The sequence below is a fragment of the Callorhinchus milii genome, unplaced genomic scaffold (genome assembly GCF_018977255.1).
Source record: "Callorhinchus milii isolate IMCB2004 unplaced genomic scaffold, IMCB_Cmil_1.0 Scaffold10, whole genome shotgun sequence".
NCBI classification, from domain to species: Eukaryota; Metazoa; Chordata; class Chondrichthyes; order Chimaeriformes; family Callorhinchidae; genus Callorhinchus; species Callorhinchus milii.
In genome coordinates this window covers 21,514,239-21,533,184 of record NW_024704751.1, presented here as the reverse complement: position 1 = coordinate 21,533,184, position 18,946 = coordinate 21,514,239, and the positions used below count along the sequence as shown (strand labels likewise).

At 44.8% G+C, this 18,946-nt stretch overlaps 2 protein-coding genes across 2 annotated transcripts; one reads left to right on the top strand and one right to left on the bottom strand.

Moving 5' to 3' along the window:
• The first annotated feature begins 114 nt into the window (after positions 1-114).
• LOC103187080 (interferon alpha-inducible protein 27, mitochondrial) lies at positions 115-4,854 on the top strand. The gene is made up of 5 exons (XM_007906425.2): positions 115-300; positions 761-868; positions 3,217-3,264; positions 3,797-3,958; positions 4,592-4,854. Exons 2-5 carry the CDS (start codon positions 820-822, stop codon positions 4,684-4,686), a joined length of 354 nt encoding a protein of 117 aa, XP_007904616.1. The 5' UTR covers positions 115-300; positions 761-819; the 3' UTR covers positions 4,687-4,854.
• Positions 4,855-6,793: 1,939 nt separating this feature from the next.
• smim12 (small integral membrane protein 12) lies at positions 6,794-10,280 on the bottom strand. Its single transcript, XM_042338902.1, has 2 exons — positions 10,199-10,280; positions 6,794-7,501 (listed from the first exon to the last, which is right to left on the bottom strand). Exon 2 carries the CDS (start codon positions 7,494-7,496, stop codon positions 7,212-7,214), a length of 285 nt encoding a protein of 94 aa, XP_042194836.1. The 5' UTR covers positions 7,497-7,501; positions 10,199-10,280; the 3' UTR covers positions 6,794-7,211.
• Between the last annotated feature and the right edge of the window lie 8,666 nt (positions 10,281-18,946).

Here is an 18,946-nt window from a genome sequence, read left to right as displayed (position 1 = left end):
AATGGCCTCCTTCTGTGCTGTATAATTCCACAAAGTAAGGAATCCCTACAGCCCTCTTGTGATCATTGGTTTCTCTTTAGTTTCATTTCACTCAGCTAGCATGTGACCTCTGAAGAAATAAATCAAAAATGAAACTCAGCGGCTATTGAAAGTGCTGAGCAGCTCCCACCCACAGTTCAGGTTCCCAGCCATAGGTGTGAAGAGCTCCTGACTCGTAAACCGTGTAAAACAAAGGCAGAAATCACTGAGCAGCAAACAGCCCAACAGATTGGTGCCATTACAAGAATTCACAAGGGTTGAGTAAGTAAATGCTTAATTAACTGAGTAATCCCAATGGACAATTTATCTGCCACACTCAGTCCCAGACTCACACACTATAGTGCTTGGTAACTGTAATCAATGTTAATAATAATCCTTACATTTTATATAGCACTCACAATGTCATAACATGTTAAAACACATCACAGATAACTGCTGAGCAGTTTAGTGACTCTTGTTCAGCAATGAATTTGCACTCAGCAACGTCTCCTTAGCAGCCACAAGGGGAATGATTAATTTGTCTGGAGGATTGTTCTTCTATTGGGAGACACTCCCCAATATTTTAGAAATTCAGATTATTGTTACGGGATCTGTAATGTCCAGCTGAACTGCTCCTCCTGTAATGAGTTGGTGTCAGCCATGAATCAGCAAAGTTCAGCACCACCATAAAAGCTTTTTATCAGACAGAAAATGACTCGCGTCTTTCTCTTCCTCCCTGCAGGTCAGAGTTTGGTCATAACAAGCCTTGAATACCTATTGGAACTGTGAAGGAAAGCCACAATGCGGTGTCTGGTGATGCTGACTGTGGTGCTCTGCTCTTTCTGCACTGGTGAGACAACACTCTCTGGCTCCTCAGTGAGCAAACAGGGGAATTGCACCTTTGTCTTCACACAACACTGTTCCATCCATTGTCAACAACAAGCTATCCAGTTGGTTAGACTCCAGCAGTTACCCCAACGCACACTCTCAGGTCTCCAAGCCTTGGTTCTTGTCAACCTGCGCCTAATACTTTCCGGAATTAGGTTAGCAGGATGTGTCCCTCCAAGGAAAGAATGTGCATGCCATTCCAATAATCTATCTCTGGGATTTATATGTGTAGGTGAGATACATGGAAATGCCAGCTTGGTTAGGATACTCTTAAGCATGGTAATGACTTTCCGTATGTGTCTGACACCTGACTCACCCCCAAAAATTCCATTGTGTATGAACCCTGCCACAAACTGTGCCTTTGCTCTCTGGCAAACAATTTTCCCTTTCTCCACAAGTGGGATACTCACCATCAGATCTCCTAATTGTGACTTGAGATCCTGCTTTGTGTCCATCCTTTGTGGGGGAAACAACACAAAGCAAACCACTGACAATTTGTTACAATTGGTATTTTATAATAATAATCCTTGCATTTGATATAGCGCCTTATCACGTCTCTGAGACGTCTCAAAGGGCTTCAAAGAATATACTATAAAGTGAATTGACTGAATATTTTTGTGGGTGAAACACGCAGTCAATTGTGCCACAGCAATATCCCACAAACAGTTGTGGATTGAGTGACCAAATTATTTTTTTCAAAATGGATTATTACCCCTGGAAAAGTGATCCGCCAATCAACTAACAACCGAGGTACCGCTAGGTAAACAGAGGCGTGTGGAATAAGGACACTTGCCTAACGTTTCACCCTGCCCGGGAATTGAACCAAGGTCCTCTCGCTTACAGCCTGATAAAATGTCACTCATGTATTTCCAAGAATTATTATTATTATTATATGTTTCTATAGCATGGCCTGGTTTGAATTATTCTCGTGTGAGAAAAAAAACTTTACTTGTGGGTGGGGCTGGACTGTGTACACATGTGCCTGCTTCCCGAGAACGGTTTGATTTAAAAAAAAGATTGCAACTGAAGGGCGGTAAATTTGCAGAAACACTGTTTCAGTGAGCAATAAATTTATGGAATAGGCTGCCTAGGGAGATGGTGGAATCAGAAAATGTTGTTTGTTTCAAGAACAAATTAGAGATGTCTGCTAGAAAATAATAACTCGGGATACAGTGTATAGTTTGGGACACGACATATCAAGCGACTGCCAGCATGCTGGAAGGCCAACTAAATAGACCTTGGTTTTCTTTCGCCAGCAAATTCTTCTATTCTCATTAAAAAAAACCTTACTCATGAGAGCGAGAAACTACTGGTTTATGCGCACGCGTGACCCAGCCTCGGGGAAGTTGTGGAAACGTGCACAGCCCAGCCGATTCCATTGCTCACAGGTTTTTTTTATTGCGTCCCACTTTAGCCAGTTCATTGGGAGGTCTGAAATTATGTATTTGATTTATTTTTGAATGTCTGAACTTTCCAGCACTCAATCACAAGTGGTGGAGCAGTGCATCGACAGTGCAGGCCGGCAGGCCAGCGATACTCTGTGAATGGACCCGAGTGTCTGGTTTGAGAAACTGTGGCAAGGCCTGTGTATCCCACGCTGACTTCACCCACTGTCAGCTCAGCGCCTTGGGACGTCCTCCCAACATGAAAGGCATTATACAAATGTAATTTTGTGTTGTAACACAAACAGATTTCATATTGCACCTCCCTGTTGCACCACTGGGCTGTCACCATTTTGACTCACAAAATGCCAGCATATTTCAGTGTTATAATAATCCTTGCATTTGGTAAAGTGCCTTATTATGTTATCGAGAAATCTCCACGTGCTTCACAGGATATACTGTTCTTGCAGGCAGCAGTCAATTTGTGCACAGCAATATCCACAACCTTCTCATGTCTTCGATACGTCTCAAAGCTCTTCAGTGAATATACTGTAAAGTGGATTGACTGTGTATTTTGTGGGTGAAATGCAACAACCAATTGCACACAAAATATGAGTGATCGATTTTATTCGGAGGTTTGTTGGTCAGCACACCTGGAGAAACTCCCTTCTCCCTTTGCAAATAGTGCCATGGGATTTTATTTTCAACGTTCACTGGAACAAGCAGAAGGCGATCTCGGTTTAGCATCTCATTTGAAGGACGGCACCTCCAACAATGCAGCACACACCCAGCACTGCCCTGAAGAGTCATCTTAGACTGTCATCAATCAAAATATTGTCACAAGTACAGCTCTCAGTCTTTCTTTTATTTCTCCAAAAGGTTATGTGCAGTAGAGATGTTCTAAATGTCAACTTTTCTTTGTTTACAGTGGAGGCTATATCTCGCTCCAAGGCCTTGCTGATGAGTGTGGGTGCAGGTAATGCTGTCACTTATCTTTCATTATCCATTTAGTTTATGTCATTACCTTTATTTAGTGATATTTATTTAAAAATCCAAGTTCCATGTGTGGTGTGTATTGTTAATGGATCAGCAGCGCTGTGAAATCACGTGAAAATCGAATGGGAAGTGAGGTATTTTCAATAAAAATGTAGTTGTGCCTCTGAATTATAGCGGTCAGAAAAGCCTAAGCTCAAAGCAGGTGAGGTAAGGGAGAAACCTTTTGCTGTTGATTACTGACTGTATGGAAACCCTTGCTAAATGTTTACACAAGTGGGCAAGGTGAAGGCCATGGTCATGTTCCACTGTGACGATGCCAAGGCTGCCAGTAACCATACTGAAAGAACCATTCTGAAAGGTTTAGAAAGGGACATAACTGCCAAAGGAAGCACGCTCCACTGAACCTTCATCTTCAGTAGGTGATGATGTGGAGGGAGAAAAAAGGGAAGAATCAGAGGGTAAAACGTCTGTAAATAGTTGAATGTGAATCAATGAAACTCTGGCTTTTTCAGGTGGTGCTATAGTTGGTGCGAGGAGTTGCATTACTGCACTGGGCTTCACCAGTTCTGGCATAAAATCCGGCTCCTGGGCCTCAACATTAATGTCCACAGTCACATATCTCAATGGAGGAAGAATACCACCTGGAAGCTTTGTAACTACACTTGAATCTATTGGTAATTTGTTTTTCTTTCTTTTTCCAATTCTCCTTCTTCCTGGGGAGCTGCTTCCAAACCTATACCGCCTGTCAGGAGGGTCTCACAGTCCAGGCTTAGGAGATACAGAGACTCCCATCAAAATTACTTCCTGCCCAACCCATCAGCAATGCTTGAACAGTGCCCCTCTCCCCTAGAATAGTGTTCTATTTGCCTCAGCTTGAATCTCACCTTCCGAGGCGTATATTTCACCCATAAAATATAGTTAATTCACTCTGCAGTACATTCTGTGAAGTGCTTTGAGACATCTCAAAGATGTCATTATTGATTTATTATCCATTAGGACTAAAAAGCAGAGACAAATTTTCTGGAGGGGTGAGCGACCAAATATATATTATTTTTCAAATAAGTGAAACTGTATTGCTCTTTTAGCAAATTACCAATTTAATTTTAAATGCATACAAAATGCAAATGTTCAACTTTTGTAACTTGAAAACAGTGGAGGGGAAAAAAGTTCCAACATTCTAAAATTTGGTACACTTTATAGTAAATCCTATGAAACATTTGGAGAAGCTCTGTCGAAATGAAAGGTGCTAAACAGATGCAAGAATTATTATTATTATTACATTTCTCCTCTTGTTGTTTTCTTTAAAGGAACTTCAGGATTCTCCATTGAAACCAAAATAATCTTGGGATTCATCGGTGGGATCTTGGCCATTTTCATCACCAATAAGTTGAATATTTTTTGAACAATTACTGCTGTCGTGTTCTGCCAGGACCATAGATAAATGTGATGGGAATATATTGTTCTGTCAAGATATATTTACCAAAGGTAAATATGGTGAGAAAATATATGTGAGACATTCTCTTTATTTAAGGACAATAAAATTTTAACATGTACTGGATTTCTACTGAAATCAATATGACTGTGATAAATCTTTCTGAGTGTTGTGGTTTTGCAGGTGAAACAAGCCTGTAAGCACGGTCGAAAAGGAAGGTTTCTCAGGCGGGACTTGAAAAATGGGAGAGAGGGGGCAAGGCAGAGGGATTGAGAGTGTTCCAGAATTTCAGGCGTAGTGGTTGAAAGCGCGACCTCCGATGGTGGGGAGAAGGGTGTGAGGGACGAGCAGAAGGCTGGTGCCAGTTGAGTGGCAGGGATTTGGAGGGATTTGAACACGAGAGTGAGGATCTTGAAGTCAATTCATTCAGTGATGGGGAGCCAGTGGAGCCTGGGCCAGAGCTGGTGAGATGTGGAGACGGAGTTTGGTTCGGGTCAGTATGTGGACAGCTGGGGGTAAAACCGGATGCCTAGGTTGCGCACTGGTTCAGTGAATGTGAGGGGGAGCCCAGGGAGGTTAATGAGTTCAGATTCACAGGAGTGAAGACGTTGATGGGAGCCAAGGAGTATGGCTTCCGTCTTGTCCACATATATAAACAATCAAATAATCATCCCAAAGAACTGAAGGGCTAACCAGAAAGATTTAGAAATGATATAGAACTAGCAGTCAGAAGACATATATGTCACGGTATTAATAATAATAATAATAATAATATGCACAGTATTGTACATATATTGCATACTTGGGGTTCCAAACAAATGCACAAACTGCTCACTGTCTGAATCTCTTAACAGTACTAACCTCAAGCCAACACCGGGCTGGTGTGTTATTAGCATCAAATGAAGGGAGGCAAGACATTACACTATTCTTGTTGTTGAGTTTATTACTTACCTGTAAACTAGATGAATCAGAACCTTGAAACACTGCTGCCTGTGTTACTCTGGTACGTGTTGCTGGGGAGGTCAGGGGAGAATTCTATTACAATTTCAGCCACTTTTTGCTTTTCTATTTGGGAGTGCCTTGGCAGACAGTGATGGATTTATCAGAGGGCAATTCTACAGCCCTTCTGACATCAACTATAGTCGTGCATGACAGTACCAATCTGTATGGCTCATCAGGGACCTCAACCAATATATGTTTACCCCATGTCTGTGGATGAAGTCACCAAAGGGGAACATGGTAGATATTAAAGAGAGGACCAAGTACAGAGCCTCAAATCCATTGACAGAGGCTCAAGAACCTCAGGTCCGGGATGAGAGCTAACTTTCTCCAGTTGAATGTCAATGGGACATGGCTCCCGTCAGCACCTCCACACCTCAGGAGCTGACAGCATCACCATCAATGGTTCAAATTTTACCTTTTCCACTGTCTCCACTTTAGTGTCTCTACGAATAGCTTCTCCTCCAGCCCTGCACTGTTTCATATAGCGTTCTTCAGGGCTCTGTCCGTGGTCCCCTCCTCTTCAATATCTATATGCTCCCTCATGGTGACATCATCCGCAGATAGGGGGTCAACTTCCACATGTATGCGGATGACACCCAACTCTATCTCTCTGCCTCCACCCTCAACTCTGGAACCATTCTTGATATATTGTCTGTCAGACATCAAGTCCTGGATGAAAGCTAAGTTTCTCCAGGTGAATGTCAACAAGACCAAGGCCCTCCTGCTTTGGTTCCGTCAGTGCCTCCGAGTCTCGACCAATGCAGACAATCCTGCTCATGTGTAAATGATCTAGGGTTAAAAAGTCTTGAATTTCACATGAGCAACATGGATTCAATGTCTACAAAATGGGCTGTAAAGGCAGTTTCTCTCTATTAGATGTGGGCCTGGCAGAATGAATATCCAGAGCAGTCTTGGATATGTAAAGTTTTCCTTTACATATGATTAAAATGAAAGTAGATCTCAAACATCAAGTGTACATTTGGAGCTGATGTGGGCCCACAGTGATTACTGCTCCAGGAAACAGAACGTTTCCTGCCTCAGCCTCTATCCCAGGACAAATCCACCAAATCTGAAATGCTTGAATAAAGCAACTGTCTTTATTCAACAGAATCATAAACTTTGTCAAAACCTATAGATCCCAACTGGAATACATTACAAATCAGTGCAATTAGGATATTAACCAACAAGCATTGAGACGTTTCATTCATAAGGTCATATAGGCAAAATTAAGAGCATCACAATGAGGGAAAGTGAATGTGGGCAGGATTGTGTACACAGTGAGCCACATCAGGGAGTTTTCAGTGTTACTAATATTATGAACAAGATTCTGGAAGTGCAGTTTATTAGAATATTACTGAACTGCCAGCAATGTTTCTTCAAGTAAGCCCGACTTTTAAACCTCTGATGTACAGTCCAACCACACTCAATTTAAATAAATGTTCAAACTCCGACACAGGTCACAGCTTCATTCTTTCAGGTCTCAGGTGCAGGTGCTAACTACTACTGGCCTTGTCTGGCTGGTTCTTGTTTAGCACCGCTTTGGGAGTGAACTCCAGTTTATCTTTTAGGCTCAGCACCTCTGTACAATCTTTACCAATGAGCTCAGTGAGTTTTCTCTCTTCACGCATCTCAAAAATGCTTTTCTCTTCAATTGGTTGTTGCAGATCTCCACGGATAAACCATTCTAAATTATAGCCCACTGCACCTACCACAAAGGCCACAGGAAATGTTATGTAGGGAGCATATGCACGCAAAGCGGTCCATAAGACAGGCCACATGATGTCTGGGAAAAAAAGAATATAATTTGAACTCAGAGCTCTTATATATCATCCTGTGCCTTCAGTCCTTACACAATACGGTACCAGATTCTGGGAGTCGCTGAGACTCTATAACAACACAGATTGGGCACTGTACCCATCCAGAATGACTTTATAGCTAGCTCAAAGGTTTCTCATGCTGGTTGGCTTACAGCGGCAAATAGTGTTCTAAAGTTTCGCCCACAAAATATACAGTCAATTCTCTTTACAATATATTCTATGAAGCGCTTTGAGACATCTCGAAGAAGTGATGAGGCTTTGTATCAAATGCAAGGATTATTATTATTAAATTCTTACTGTCTGTCTGTCTGTCTGTCTATCAAGTCCCTCCATGGCTTTGCCCCCGTCTACCTCTCCGACCTGCTAACCGCTTATCAACCTGTCCGCTCCCTCCACTCAGCAGGCCGTGGCCTTCAGCCTCTTTGCCCCCACCTCTGGAACTCCATCCCACATTCCCTTCACCTCGGTCTCTCCCTTTCCTCCTTCAGGGCACGCCTCAAGACCCTCCTCTTTGACTGTGCTTTTGGACCACCCTCTCTGCCCTCTACCCTCCCTGATCCCTCCTACACTTGGGTCCTAATCCCTGACTGTTCAGCGCATTGGGATGCCCTCCCGAAGTGAAAGGGGCTTTACAAATGTAATTTTGTACTGTAGTATTATTAATTTGAAGAGGTCTCCAGATCACGCTGAAAACACGCAGGCTTGCAACAAATTTCTCTGGCTTCTCATTATTTTTTTTTAAAAATTGAGGTTTATTGTGTTTTAGGCCTTATTTGCAACTCTTAAACTTCCAACAAGAGACTTTTACAGAAAAATTTGTAAATGTGCCCTTTAATCGTGTACATTTGTTCTGGAATTTGTGATCTCATAGCTATGAAGCGGAGTCCATTGGCAGCTCGGAACCCCACACAGCTTTGGACTTCAGCTGCAAACATTTATCAAAATATTTGTTCTGGAGAATGTACTTATTTATATAATAATATAATGTCAATTGATATAACACCTTATTAAGTTATTGAGACATCTCAAAGCATGTCATAGAAGATATTGTAAAGTGAATTGACTGTATGGGGAGGGGGGGATAATAATAATAATAATAATAATAATAATCCTTGCATTTGATATAGCGCTCTTCACGTCGGGAGGACGTCCCAAAGCGCTTCACAGAACACACTGTAAAGTGAATTGACTGTATATTTGTGGGCGAACGCGGCAGCCAATTGCACACAGCAATGTCCCACAAACAGTCCTGGATTCATATTTTTGGGGGGTGGGGGGGGGGGGAAGGATTATTATCCCTGGAAAGTGATCCACCAATCGACTAACAACCAGGTTCCTACTAACTGTCGGGTGATTAGGCCATGTGGAGTAAGGAAATGTGTAAGGTTTTGTCCTGCCTGGGGATCGACCCCAGGTCCCCTCGCTTGCGTACCGAGGGCTCTGACCATTATTCTACTTCACCACTTCTCTTCCAAACTAAAACCTTGTTTTAATATATCTGGGCTAACCCAAGAGTATCATAAAGATTTATCCAGGGAATAACTGCCATCTTGAGGAGGCTTTCAAATTCGTGTCCAGTTTATTGTGTTTCAGGGCTTTGTCGGTGTGGGTCGGCGGGGAGTCAGCGCACTCAGCTCGTTACTCCGCAACCCCTACTGGGTACTGTGATCCCAGCAGGAAAGGCAGTGGGAAACCGTGTCCGACAGCAACATGTGTGTGGCTTCAGCTGATGGCAGACAGACAGACAGACAGACACACAGACAGACACACAGACAGACAGACACACAGACAGACACACAGACAGACAGACACACAGACACACAGACAGACAGACACACAGACAGACAGACACACAGACACACAGACAGACAGACAGACAGACACACAGACAGACAGACACACAGACAGACACCCAGACAGACACACAGACACACAGACACACAGACAGACACACAGACACACAGACAGACAGACACACAGACACACAGACAGACAACAGACACACAGACAGACAGACAGACACACAGACAGACAGACACACAGACACACAGACAGACAGACACACAGACAGACACACAGACAGACAGACAGACACACAGACAGACAGACACACAGACAGACACACAGACACACAGACAGACACACAGACAGACACACAGACACACAGACAGACAGACAGACACACAGACAGACAGACACACAGACAGACACACAGACACACAGACAGACTCGGGCCGCAGCGCTCCAGGGGTTCCATTCCATTCCCACAACCGCTCTCTGGGATTTCCAGGTGGAGGTGAATTCCAACTGTTTCTCCAACTTGGACCCCCCCCTCCCCCACCCCCCGGGCCCCACCCCCCTCCCCCACCCCCCTCCCCCACCCCCCTCCCCCACCCCCCGGGCCCCACCCCCCTCCCCCACCCCCCTCCCCCACCCCCCCTCCCCCACCCCGCTCCCCCACCCCCCGGGCCCCACCCCCCTCCCCCACCCCCCGGGCCCTCACCCCCCTCCCCCACCCCCCGGGCCCTCACCCCCCCTCCCCCCACCCCCCCTCCCCCACCCCCCGGGCCCTCACCCCCCCTCCCCCACCCCCCGGGCCCGGGCCCCACCCCCCCTCCCCCACCCCCGGGCCCTCATCCTCGGCCTTCACCTCCGGGCCTCACCTCAGTCCAGGCGCCGCTGCGGTCTGTATTCCCGCCTGTCAGGGCCCCTCAGCCCCGCCCCTCCCGCCTGTCAGGGCCCCTCAGCCCCGCCCCTCCCGCCTGTCAGGGCCCCTCAGCCCCGCCCCTCCCGCCTGTCAGGGCCCCTCAGCCCCGCCCCTCCCGCCTGTCAGGGCCCCTCAGCCCCGCCCCTCCCGCCTGTCAGGGCCCCTCAGCCCCGCCCCTCCCGCCTGTCAGGGCCCCTCAGCCCCGCCCCTCCCGCCTGTCAGGGCCCCTCAGCCCCGCCCCTCCCGCCTGTCAGAGCCCCTCAGCCCCGCCCCTCCCGCCTGTCAGGGAGGGGGGGGGAGGGGGAGATCGATTGCACGGTCAAAGAGGAGGGTCCTGAAGGTGGTGCGGGAGGGGGCGAGGCTGAGGGACTGCGCGATGGAGCTCCAGAGGGTGGGGGCAGAGTGGCGGAAGGCCCACCCACTGATCGTGGGGGGCGAGCGAGGCCGGGGACGAGAAGCAGGGGCCGCGGGGCGGAGAGAGCGGGCAGCGTGGGGGGGGGGTTAGGAGGTCAGAGAGGTGGGGGGAGAGAGACTGTGGAGGGCTCTGAAGGTGAGGACCAGGATCTTGAACAGTGTCCTCTGTGTGATGGGAAGCCGGTGGGGTCGGGCGAGGATGGGGGTGATAGGGTCACGAAGCCCGGTGTGGGAGAGGACACGGGCTGCAGAGTTCTGGATGATCTGCAGCCTATGGAGAGAGGAGTTGGGGGCCGACAAGCAGTGAGATTGCATAGTGAAGCCTGGATGTTATGAAGGTGTGTGTGAGGGTCTCGGGGGCTGCGGTGTGTGACAGTGGCGGAGCCGGGTGATGTTGTGGAGGTGGGGAAGGCAGAGCGGGTCATGGCGCAGATGTGGGGTAGAAAGGATAGTTGAGGGTCAATCAAGACCCCAAGGTTCCTGCCCGGCTCAGTGAGGGGGAGTGAGCCCCATGGATGGTGATGCTGTCAGCGCCTGAGGTGAGAACGCGCTGACGGGAGCCAATCAGGAGCCTCGGTCTTGTTGACGTTCAACTGAAGAAAGTTCACTCTCATCCAGGACTTGACGTCTGACAGACATTCTGTCAGGACAGCAGTGGGTCCTGGAGTCGAGGGTGGAGGCAGAGAGATAGAGTTGGGTGTCATTCGCGTACATGTGGAAGTTGACCCCATGTCTGTGGATGATGTCACCAAGAGGGACATATAGATATTGAAGAGGAGGGGAACAAGGACAGAGCCCTGAGGAACACCGCACGAGACGGTGCGGGGACTGGAGGGGAAAATGTTTGTGTAGATAAAGTGGAGACGGTGTGAGAGGTACGATCTGAATCAGTCAATGACAGAACTGTGAAGGTTGAGGTGAACGGAGAGGCGGTGGGTGAGGATAAAGTGGTCGACGATGTTGAAGGCAGCAGACAAGGAGGCAGAGGGAGCCCTGGTCGCAGATGGACAAAATGTCATTTGTCACTTTGACCAGGGCTGTTTCTGTGCTGTGGGCGGCACGGAAACCTGATTGGAGGGGTTCGTGAAGGGAGTGGTGGGAGAGTAAGGAGCAAAGCTGTGAAGCTCGTTCCAGGACCTTGGAGTGGAAAAGGAGATTGGAGATGGGGCAGTAATTTGAGAGTAGAGATGGGTCCAGGGAGGGCTTTTTAAGGATAGGAGCAATGACGGCGGTTTTTAATGGGGTGGGACCAGTACCAGAGGACAGGGAGAGGTTTATGATGTCTGTGAGTATTGGGGCAAGGAGGTGGAGCTGGGAGGAAAGGAGAGGGTTAGGGATGGGGTCGAGGGAGCAGGTGATCGGTTTCATGCGGGTTATAGTGGTGGTGAGAGAATGGGAGACAGGTTCGAAGGTGTGAAGGGAGGGATGGGTAGGGACAAGGGTGGGAGGGGGAATGTGAGAGGGTAGCAGACAGAAGGGCAGAGGCAGCTGAGTGTATCCCTGCAACGTTGGACTTGAGGAAGTCCAACATCGCCTCGCACTGAATCCTGTGAAGTGCTTTGACTCGGTCTGTCTGCTCGTGTGAAAGGCGCTGTGTCAAATGCAAGGATTATTATTATTATAATCTGAGGCAATGCAGCGCTGGACTGAATTATCAACTTTGTAATGAGCTCAAGTCCCGATGGGGGCTGGGAACAACAACCTGACTGATTGGGACCAACTGAGCTCAGGGGATGTCAGAGTTCAGGAAAGAAAATAAGTTGTAAGCATTTAGATGAAGATTCCGGCCGGCTTCATGTCCCCCTCCTCACCCGCCCCGCCATTGGCCACTCTGCTCTCACCCTCTGGAACTTCATCCCGCAGTGCCTCAGCCTCGCCCCCTCCCATGCCTCCTTCAAGACCCTCCTCTTCGACTGTGCCTTTGGACACCCTCCTTTCCTCCCTGCCCTTCACTCTCCCCCGTCCCCCATCTCGGGTCCGAAACACTGACTGTCCAATGCCTTGGGGCGTCCTCCTGACGTGAAAGGCACTATACAAATGTAATTTTGTTGTTGTTGTTGAATTGGGCTGTGAGGATCCTGACATTAATCTGATGAAAAGTGTGTTTTCAAGAAAGCAAGAATGAGACCGGAATTCATTTAAAATAGTATTATAATAGAAAATGTTTACAACATCAACTGTATTACATCCTTATGAAATAAAACACATCACAGTGTACATTGTCCAGAGTCTGCAATAGCTTACATTTAGAGTATTTAACCATACAACTGAAAATTCAAAGAAAATGAATCAATATATCCTATTTCAGAATATGTTTGAAAATATTACCTGTAAAGTGATCCTGTTTTTGTTTTTGGAATACAGAGGTACAGTTTGAAGAAAAATATTACAGTGGTGCCGGTGTTTGAGGCAACAACCATTCTAGTCACAGTTTATTTGTTCCCCAACGAGAAAAGGAGGAAGGATAGAAAGATACTTACAAGAAGCTTAATACTGCTGGTTCTACGATTAAACAGGATCACTGATCGAAGCCATAGACTAACACTGTTAAGACAGCATTTCTGGAATATTTTTTGAAGCATATTTCTCTTGGATTTTCTTTACATTATAAATAATTTCATTGTTTATGTTTACACTTTCAGAAAAAAAGTCCTTTTCGTTTTCTTAATTAGAATTTGTTCAAAGAGTTGATAAAATGGCTATTTACAGTTGAGCTCTATGCCTTTTATATTGCAACACACACGCAAGCAGGAGAACATCTGTTCAGAAAAAACACAATTCAGGGCAGCAGGCAACCTCTCAGCTCCTGGCAGAGTGACACAGAAGGCTGATAGAGGAGCTTCTTTCTTGTGGAAAGCTTGTGTGCTTTCAATCCTGGTGAAGTTGAAAGTTAAATTATAAAGCTTTGCTAGTGAGTGAAGTCCAATAACTAAGAAATATAAAGTTTTTTTTAAAAGTAAAGCTTGGCCAACCGACTAGACAGCATTCTCTGTCAATGTTTTATACGCATGCGTTTAAGTAGCATTTTATAAAAGCTAAGAGAACATTACAAGGAGCATTATCTGGCGGAAATATACTTTTGAACAACCTTTTTCTGATATTTTCTCCAGTTCTAGCTGAGTATTTATCCGACATGTAATAAAATATTTTTGTAATCCGGTAATTTGCTTTTTTTAAGATACACACACTTTCTGTTACTCTGTGTCGTGTATGTTATATATTGTTTTAATCACAACAAGTGGACCCCTCAAGGCACATGAATAGTTTAAAAGCCTCGATGCAATGGGCTTACCTTTAAATGTGCACGAAGCATCAGGAAAAAGGGCCTGAAAATGTCAAAACTATTTGATTGGGTATAAATTAAAAATAACAATTGAAATCCCTTCTTAACAGTCTGGTTCTTGCTCAGCAGAGCTGGACATAGATAGTCAGTTTGGCTCCATCATCCCGAGGGATGATGACCTGGGTTGTCGCTTCCAACTTGCCTTTCCCACTCGGTTACAGACACTCCCCAGAGGCAGGAAGGAGATTTTTAGTTGGTTTAAACCTTTTTTTACAAAAAATCTCTTCAACTATTTTGAAGTTGTGATCCCATTGCATTGAGGTGTTCATTCTCACCTGCTGCTCAGTGAGGAACTGAACAAAGGCTTGTAGATGAGCACTTCTGTCAGCCTGTCCTCAGCCTTTTGTCTAATCCACATCTCTGTGTAACAGGCAGCGCTGGGGATGCTGGTAAGCGAGGACCTTGTGCACTCTGGGGATATATTTGTCATCGGGTGAACTTTTATATTGAAAAAAACACATTTGTTGGTAAATTTGGTTTTATGCTTTTTGAGGCAAGAGATTGTCTGCTTCTGGCCTCACCTAGTGTAAGCCTCACTGGTCTGAGAGCACACACAGCCTGGTGAGATGAGGAACACAGGAACACTGAGTCAACCTCTATAATAATAATAATAATAATAATAATCCTTGCATTTGAAATAGCGCTTTTCACGTTGGAAGGACGTCCCAAAGCGCTTCACAGAACACACTGTAAAGTGAATTGACTGTATATTTGTGGGCGAACGCGGCAGCCAATTGCGCACAGCAATGTCCCACAAACAGTCGTAGATTGAAAATGACCAATTTTTATTAGTTTGTGGTTTTTGGAGGATTATTATTAGGCTCTGTGTGGAGTAAGGAAACTTGCCCGAGGTTTCGCCCTCTGCCTGGAATTGAACTCAGGTCTCTCACTTGCAAAGCGAGTGCTCTAACCACTGAGCTACAGGACTCCAAACATTGACTCTACATTGACTCAGTGTGTCTCAAGCCTGTCTCAGTGAGATGGACCATTCAGTGTTATGGCCAGGACCTGGATTGAGACTCAGACGTTTCCAGCTGCTGTAGGAACTGGGTTGTATGGACTGGACTGAAAGTCATCTGCCAAAGGTGAAAGGAACAGGTTATTGAACAGAATTGTTCACATTTGTTCATGAGGGCAATCTGACATCAAAAGTAAAAATAATTATTGTATAGAATCTTAGGACGTCCTCCCGACATGAAGGGCGCAATAAAATGCAAACTATTGTTGGTCAGTGTGTAATTTAATAAGGGCAAGTTTGGATTTAAAAAAAACATAATGAGATGTTGGCAAACTGCACTATTCATTCAGCAGTTGGCCAGAATCCACTTTGATGACATTTATGAGTGACATTTGCAGTGTAAGCACATTGCCAACACATTTGGGATTCAAGAACCATGTTTTTCCAGCACTATTTGGCCAGGATGCTTCACTCGCGAATATTACTGTAATAAAATCAGATAATATGGAGACCTGCTGTAAACACACTATCAAACAGTGTTTCATTGTCATAAACTGAGTATCACATCCTGCTGGTGCGAGGGGTAACGACACCTTCATTATCTGCCCAAGACTTCATTTCTCTGTGACATTGGCAAGCAAGCTCCAAGTGCTTTAATTTGCAGCTGCTTTTCACCACATAAAACCTTAATAGATTAATAGTTATTCTATTAGCCACTCCCCACCATTGATCGCTGGAGAACATACCAAGTCACTCCTCAGAATGCCCTGGTCACTTGTGGGAGCTCAGGAGCAAACCTATTACAAAGAAGGTTTCTCTTGAAGCAATTAATAAAAGTACACAGAATCAGAAACTTACTGTGTCACAAAAGCTATCCTGTACATTGATTTTAAAGGTTTGTTGTACATAAGGCGATGATCAACATATCCATAAGTACTGCCTCTATTCTAATGGTTGGATCATATCAATATTACTATATTGTGCCATATTAATATTTTATAAAGTAATAACTCAATGCTACATTAGTTCCATTTTTGCTGATACTCTGGTTTCCCCAACTTTCAGTTTGGATCAATCATTATCCGTTACAATGCACTGATGGTCGGCCAGAGCTAGGGGGTCACATTTAAGTTCAGGTGTACAATTTTCCTCTTGAAGTGTGAAGACATCGCTTGTAAGTTACAATAAAACATAGTGTTTTTAATAAAAAGAGATTTTCATGGCAACATAATAACTGCAACGTAAAACTCTTTCGGTTTCTGTCAAAGTACATACAAGAATTCTGGCATTATATGTGCATTCACTTTCAGTCAGGCAACAGTTTGGTTAAGTTCTTGAAGAGCACCTTCCACCAGACAGTGCAAATAAAGGAATAGTTTGTGCGCTCATCAAAATGGTGATATTCTGTCTGGATAGATTTTACACCAGTAACAGCATTGGATACTCATAACTCCTGAAATCAACCTGAAGCAGCAAAGTAACATTCCCACCTCCTAAATGGCCTCTGACAGTGTGGTTGATAATTCAGTTGTGATTTATACAGTACACATTATGGTCATATTTGTGCTAATTCCTGAGGCCCCAAACTTTGCCTAGTCTTAGCCTTGAGACCATAGTCTTTAAATTTAATACTGTACAGGATTTGAGGAAATTGTAAAGTCAAGTAACTTGGAAGCCAGTTTATCTGCAGATCTTTTGGATGGCGATTTCCAAATTAAGACTGAAATGTAATAATTTTCCAAACACAATATTAATTTGAAAGGAAATGGTCTTAAGGCGAAGACTGTGAGAATCAGAGATTCCGAGATACCACAAACGGGCCTGAAACTGGCCACGTGTATTTAATGTTACAAGCTTACAGCCAGCACAGAGAGGAGACTTCTACGCCATCAATCTGAGCTGAAGCTGGTATTCTGGGGCAGTGTGCAATATCAAGCGACTGAACCAAAGAGTTTCTGACTTGGTTTGTAAAGAGCCACCGTAGTCAGAGTGACATATACACATGCACAACTTGTGGTGTACCACCAATCACTTTAACTCAAAAGGCTGTGAAATCGTATTGAAGCACAAGTGTGAGTACAGAAATGGGCATTTACTTTGTTTATAAATAAAGTTTAACAACATGGTGCTGCCCCTGTGCCTATCCTGATGGACATCCTGTTTCCCAAACACAGTGTGGGGTCACACTAGAAATCCTAAAGGGATACTCCAGCAGCCGCAGGCGCCAGGATTGGTAAGAAAATTCTTCTCAAACACTGGCTCGAGGTGAGCATATTTTGTAAACCAAATCCAGGGACACATATAAAAATATGGAACTCCCCATAAATGCTCATGTACTGGAAAATAGGGTTGGATTGATGGCTTTGTTTCTCTGAGAAGTATCTGGTTTAGAATCCTATTGTTCTTGCTCAGTTTGTTGCTGAACCCAAGATGGGCAAATTTAGGCAGGGAAACAATACCTCATTTCCCCAGAAATCAGGAACACATGGTCACCTTACTCTAGATTCACTTTTTTAAAATTGTCATGGGGAATTGTGTCTAACAGAAGCTGTTGGCTATTGCTAGCAAACATTTTGCTGAATGTATAGAAAGGGATTCCTCAAATTAGTGAATTAGACTTTACTGCACAGCATGTGACTAGGACTTAATATATCAATGTAATTTCCTACTGCTCACTGTTTTCAGAGGCAGGTTAATTTTTTTGAAGAAAATGTTAATGCAGAAATAATACTTCCCTGAATACAAAACAGACATTACACTTTAGTGTAAATCCTGTGAAGCGCTATGAGACATCCTCCCATTGTGAAAGGCGTTGTATCAAATGCAATGATCATTTATTGTTTATTAAAATAATATGATGAACAGATTTTTTTTGTCCTGGAGCATTCCTTTAGGGAGCTTGCCTTTTGTTGCGGTACCAACCATCATATAACAAGAGACTGTTAAGAGTCTGACAGCGAGGACACAATGAACAGGTTTGCAGCGTACAACAGAAGATGTCAACAGAAAAGGATCTGCTTCAAAATACTCCATTGTAATCAGAATAAATCTCTTATTTACACTGAGGGGCACAATTTACCTTCAGCAAACACACTAATGGTTAATATTAGTCAAATGGCTTCCCATTGGCCACACTCCTATCATTACAAACTTGCAAAGATCATGCACAGGTGCTTTGATGAAGGATGAGAGATGCGAATGGCAAACTGTGTGTTAATTATCAGAAATTCAAAATCAATAATATCTCCATAATATGCTGAATAATTCCAAACTGCACATTGATGAATAGAGCAAATTCGTCAATGCCCTATGTATACTGCACAGCTGGCATTGAATCAATGCTGAGAGTGCAATCGTAGACCATGATCTCATTCCGAGCCAAGCTCTCAAAACCACCACATGAATTGGTTTCAGGAAACAAACTTACCCGCACAACTTTTAACCTGAACAATATTATGTTTAAACTCTTTGCAGAAGCTTCCCCAATGGCCTAGTGGTACCTTGAGCCATACTTGCAAGAGCACCTTGGTTCCGATGCTAGTCTATGCTGATCTCAGCTAACTTTAGGAACTAAATTGGCTTTAATTCTGTCCTAGGGTAAGGAGAGCAGGTGGGTAAGATCCTGCTGGAGGGGCAGGTGCATGGGTATCGGCTGTCATGGAGCCTGCCCCACAACAGAGTAGAGTGATCTACCAACATTCACTGTCAAAACATGAAGAATGACTCCTTGAATTGAGGTACGTATCAGAGAGCAACCAGCACCATGGAACCGTACCCCAGTGGAAGAAAAAAGGAGTCTGAGATAATTAGGAGAAGAGGGAAGAAACTTGGAGAAGATAAATAAATAATTCAATAAATATAGCTTCTTGGCTTGTCCATCGCACAGTGCACAACTTGTCAGCTGAGAACATCTCTCAAATGAGATGAAAGCTTGACTGCTGTTGAGCACTGATTGCACAGCCCTGAGAGCTCTCCTCAGTCACGCAGTC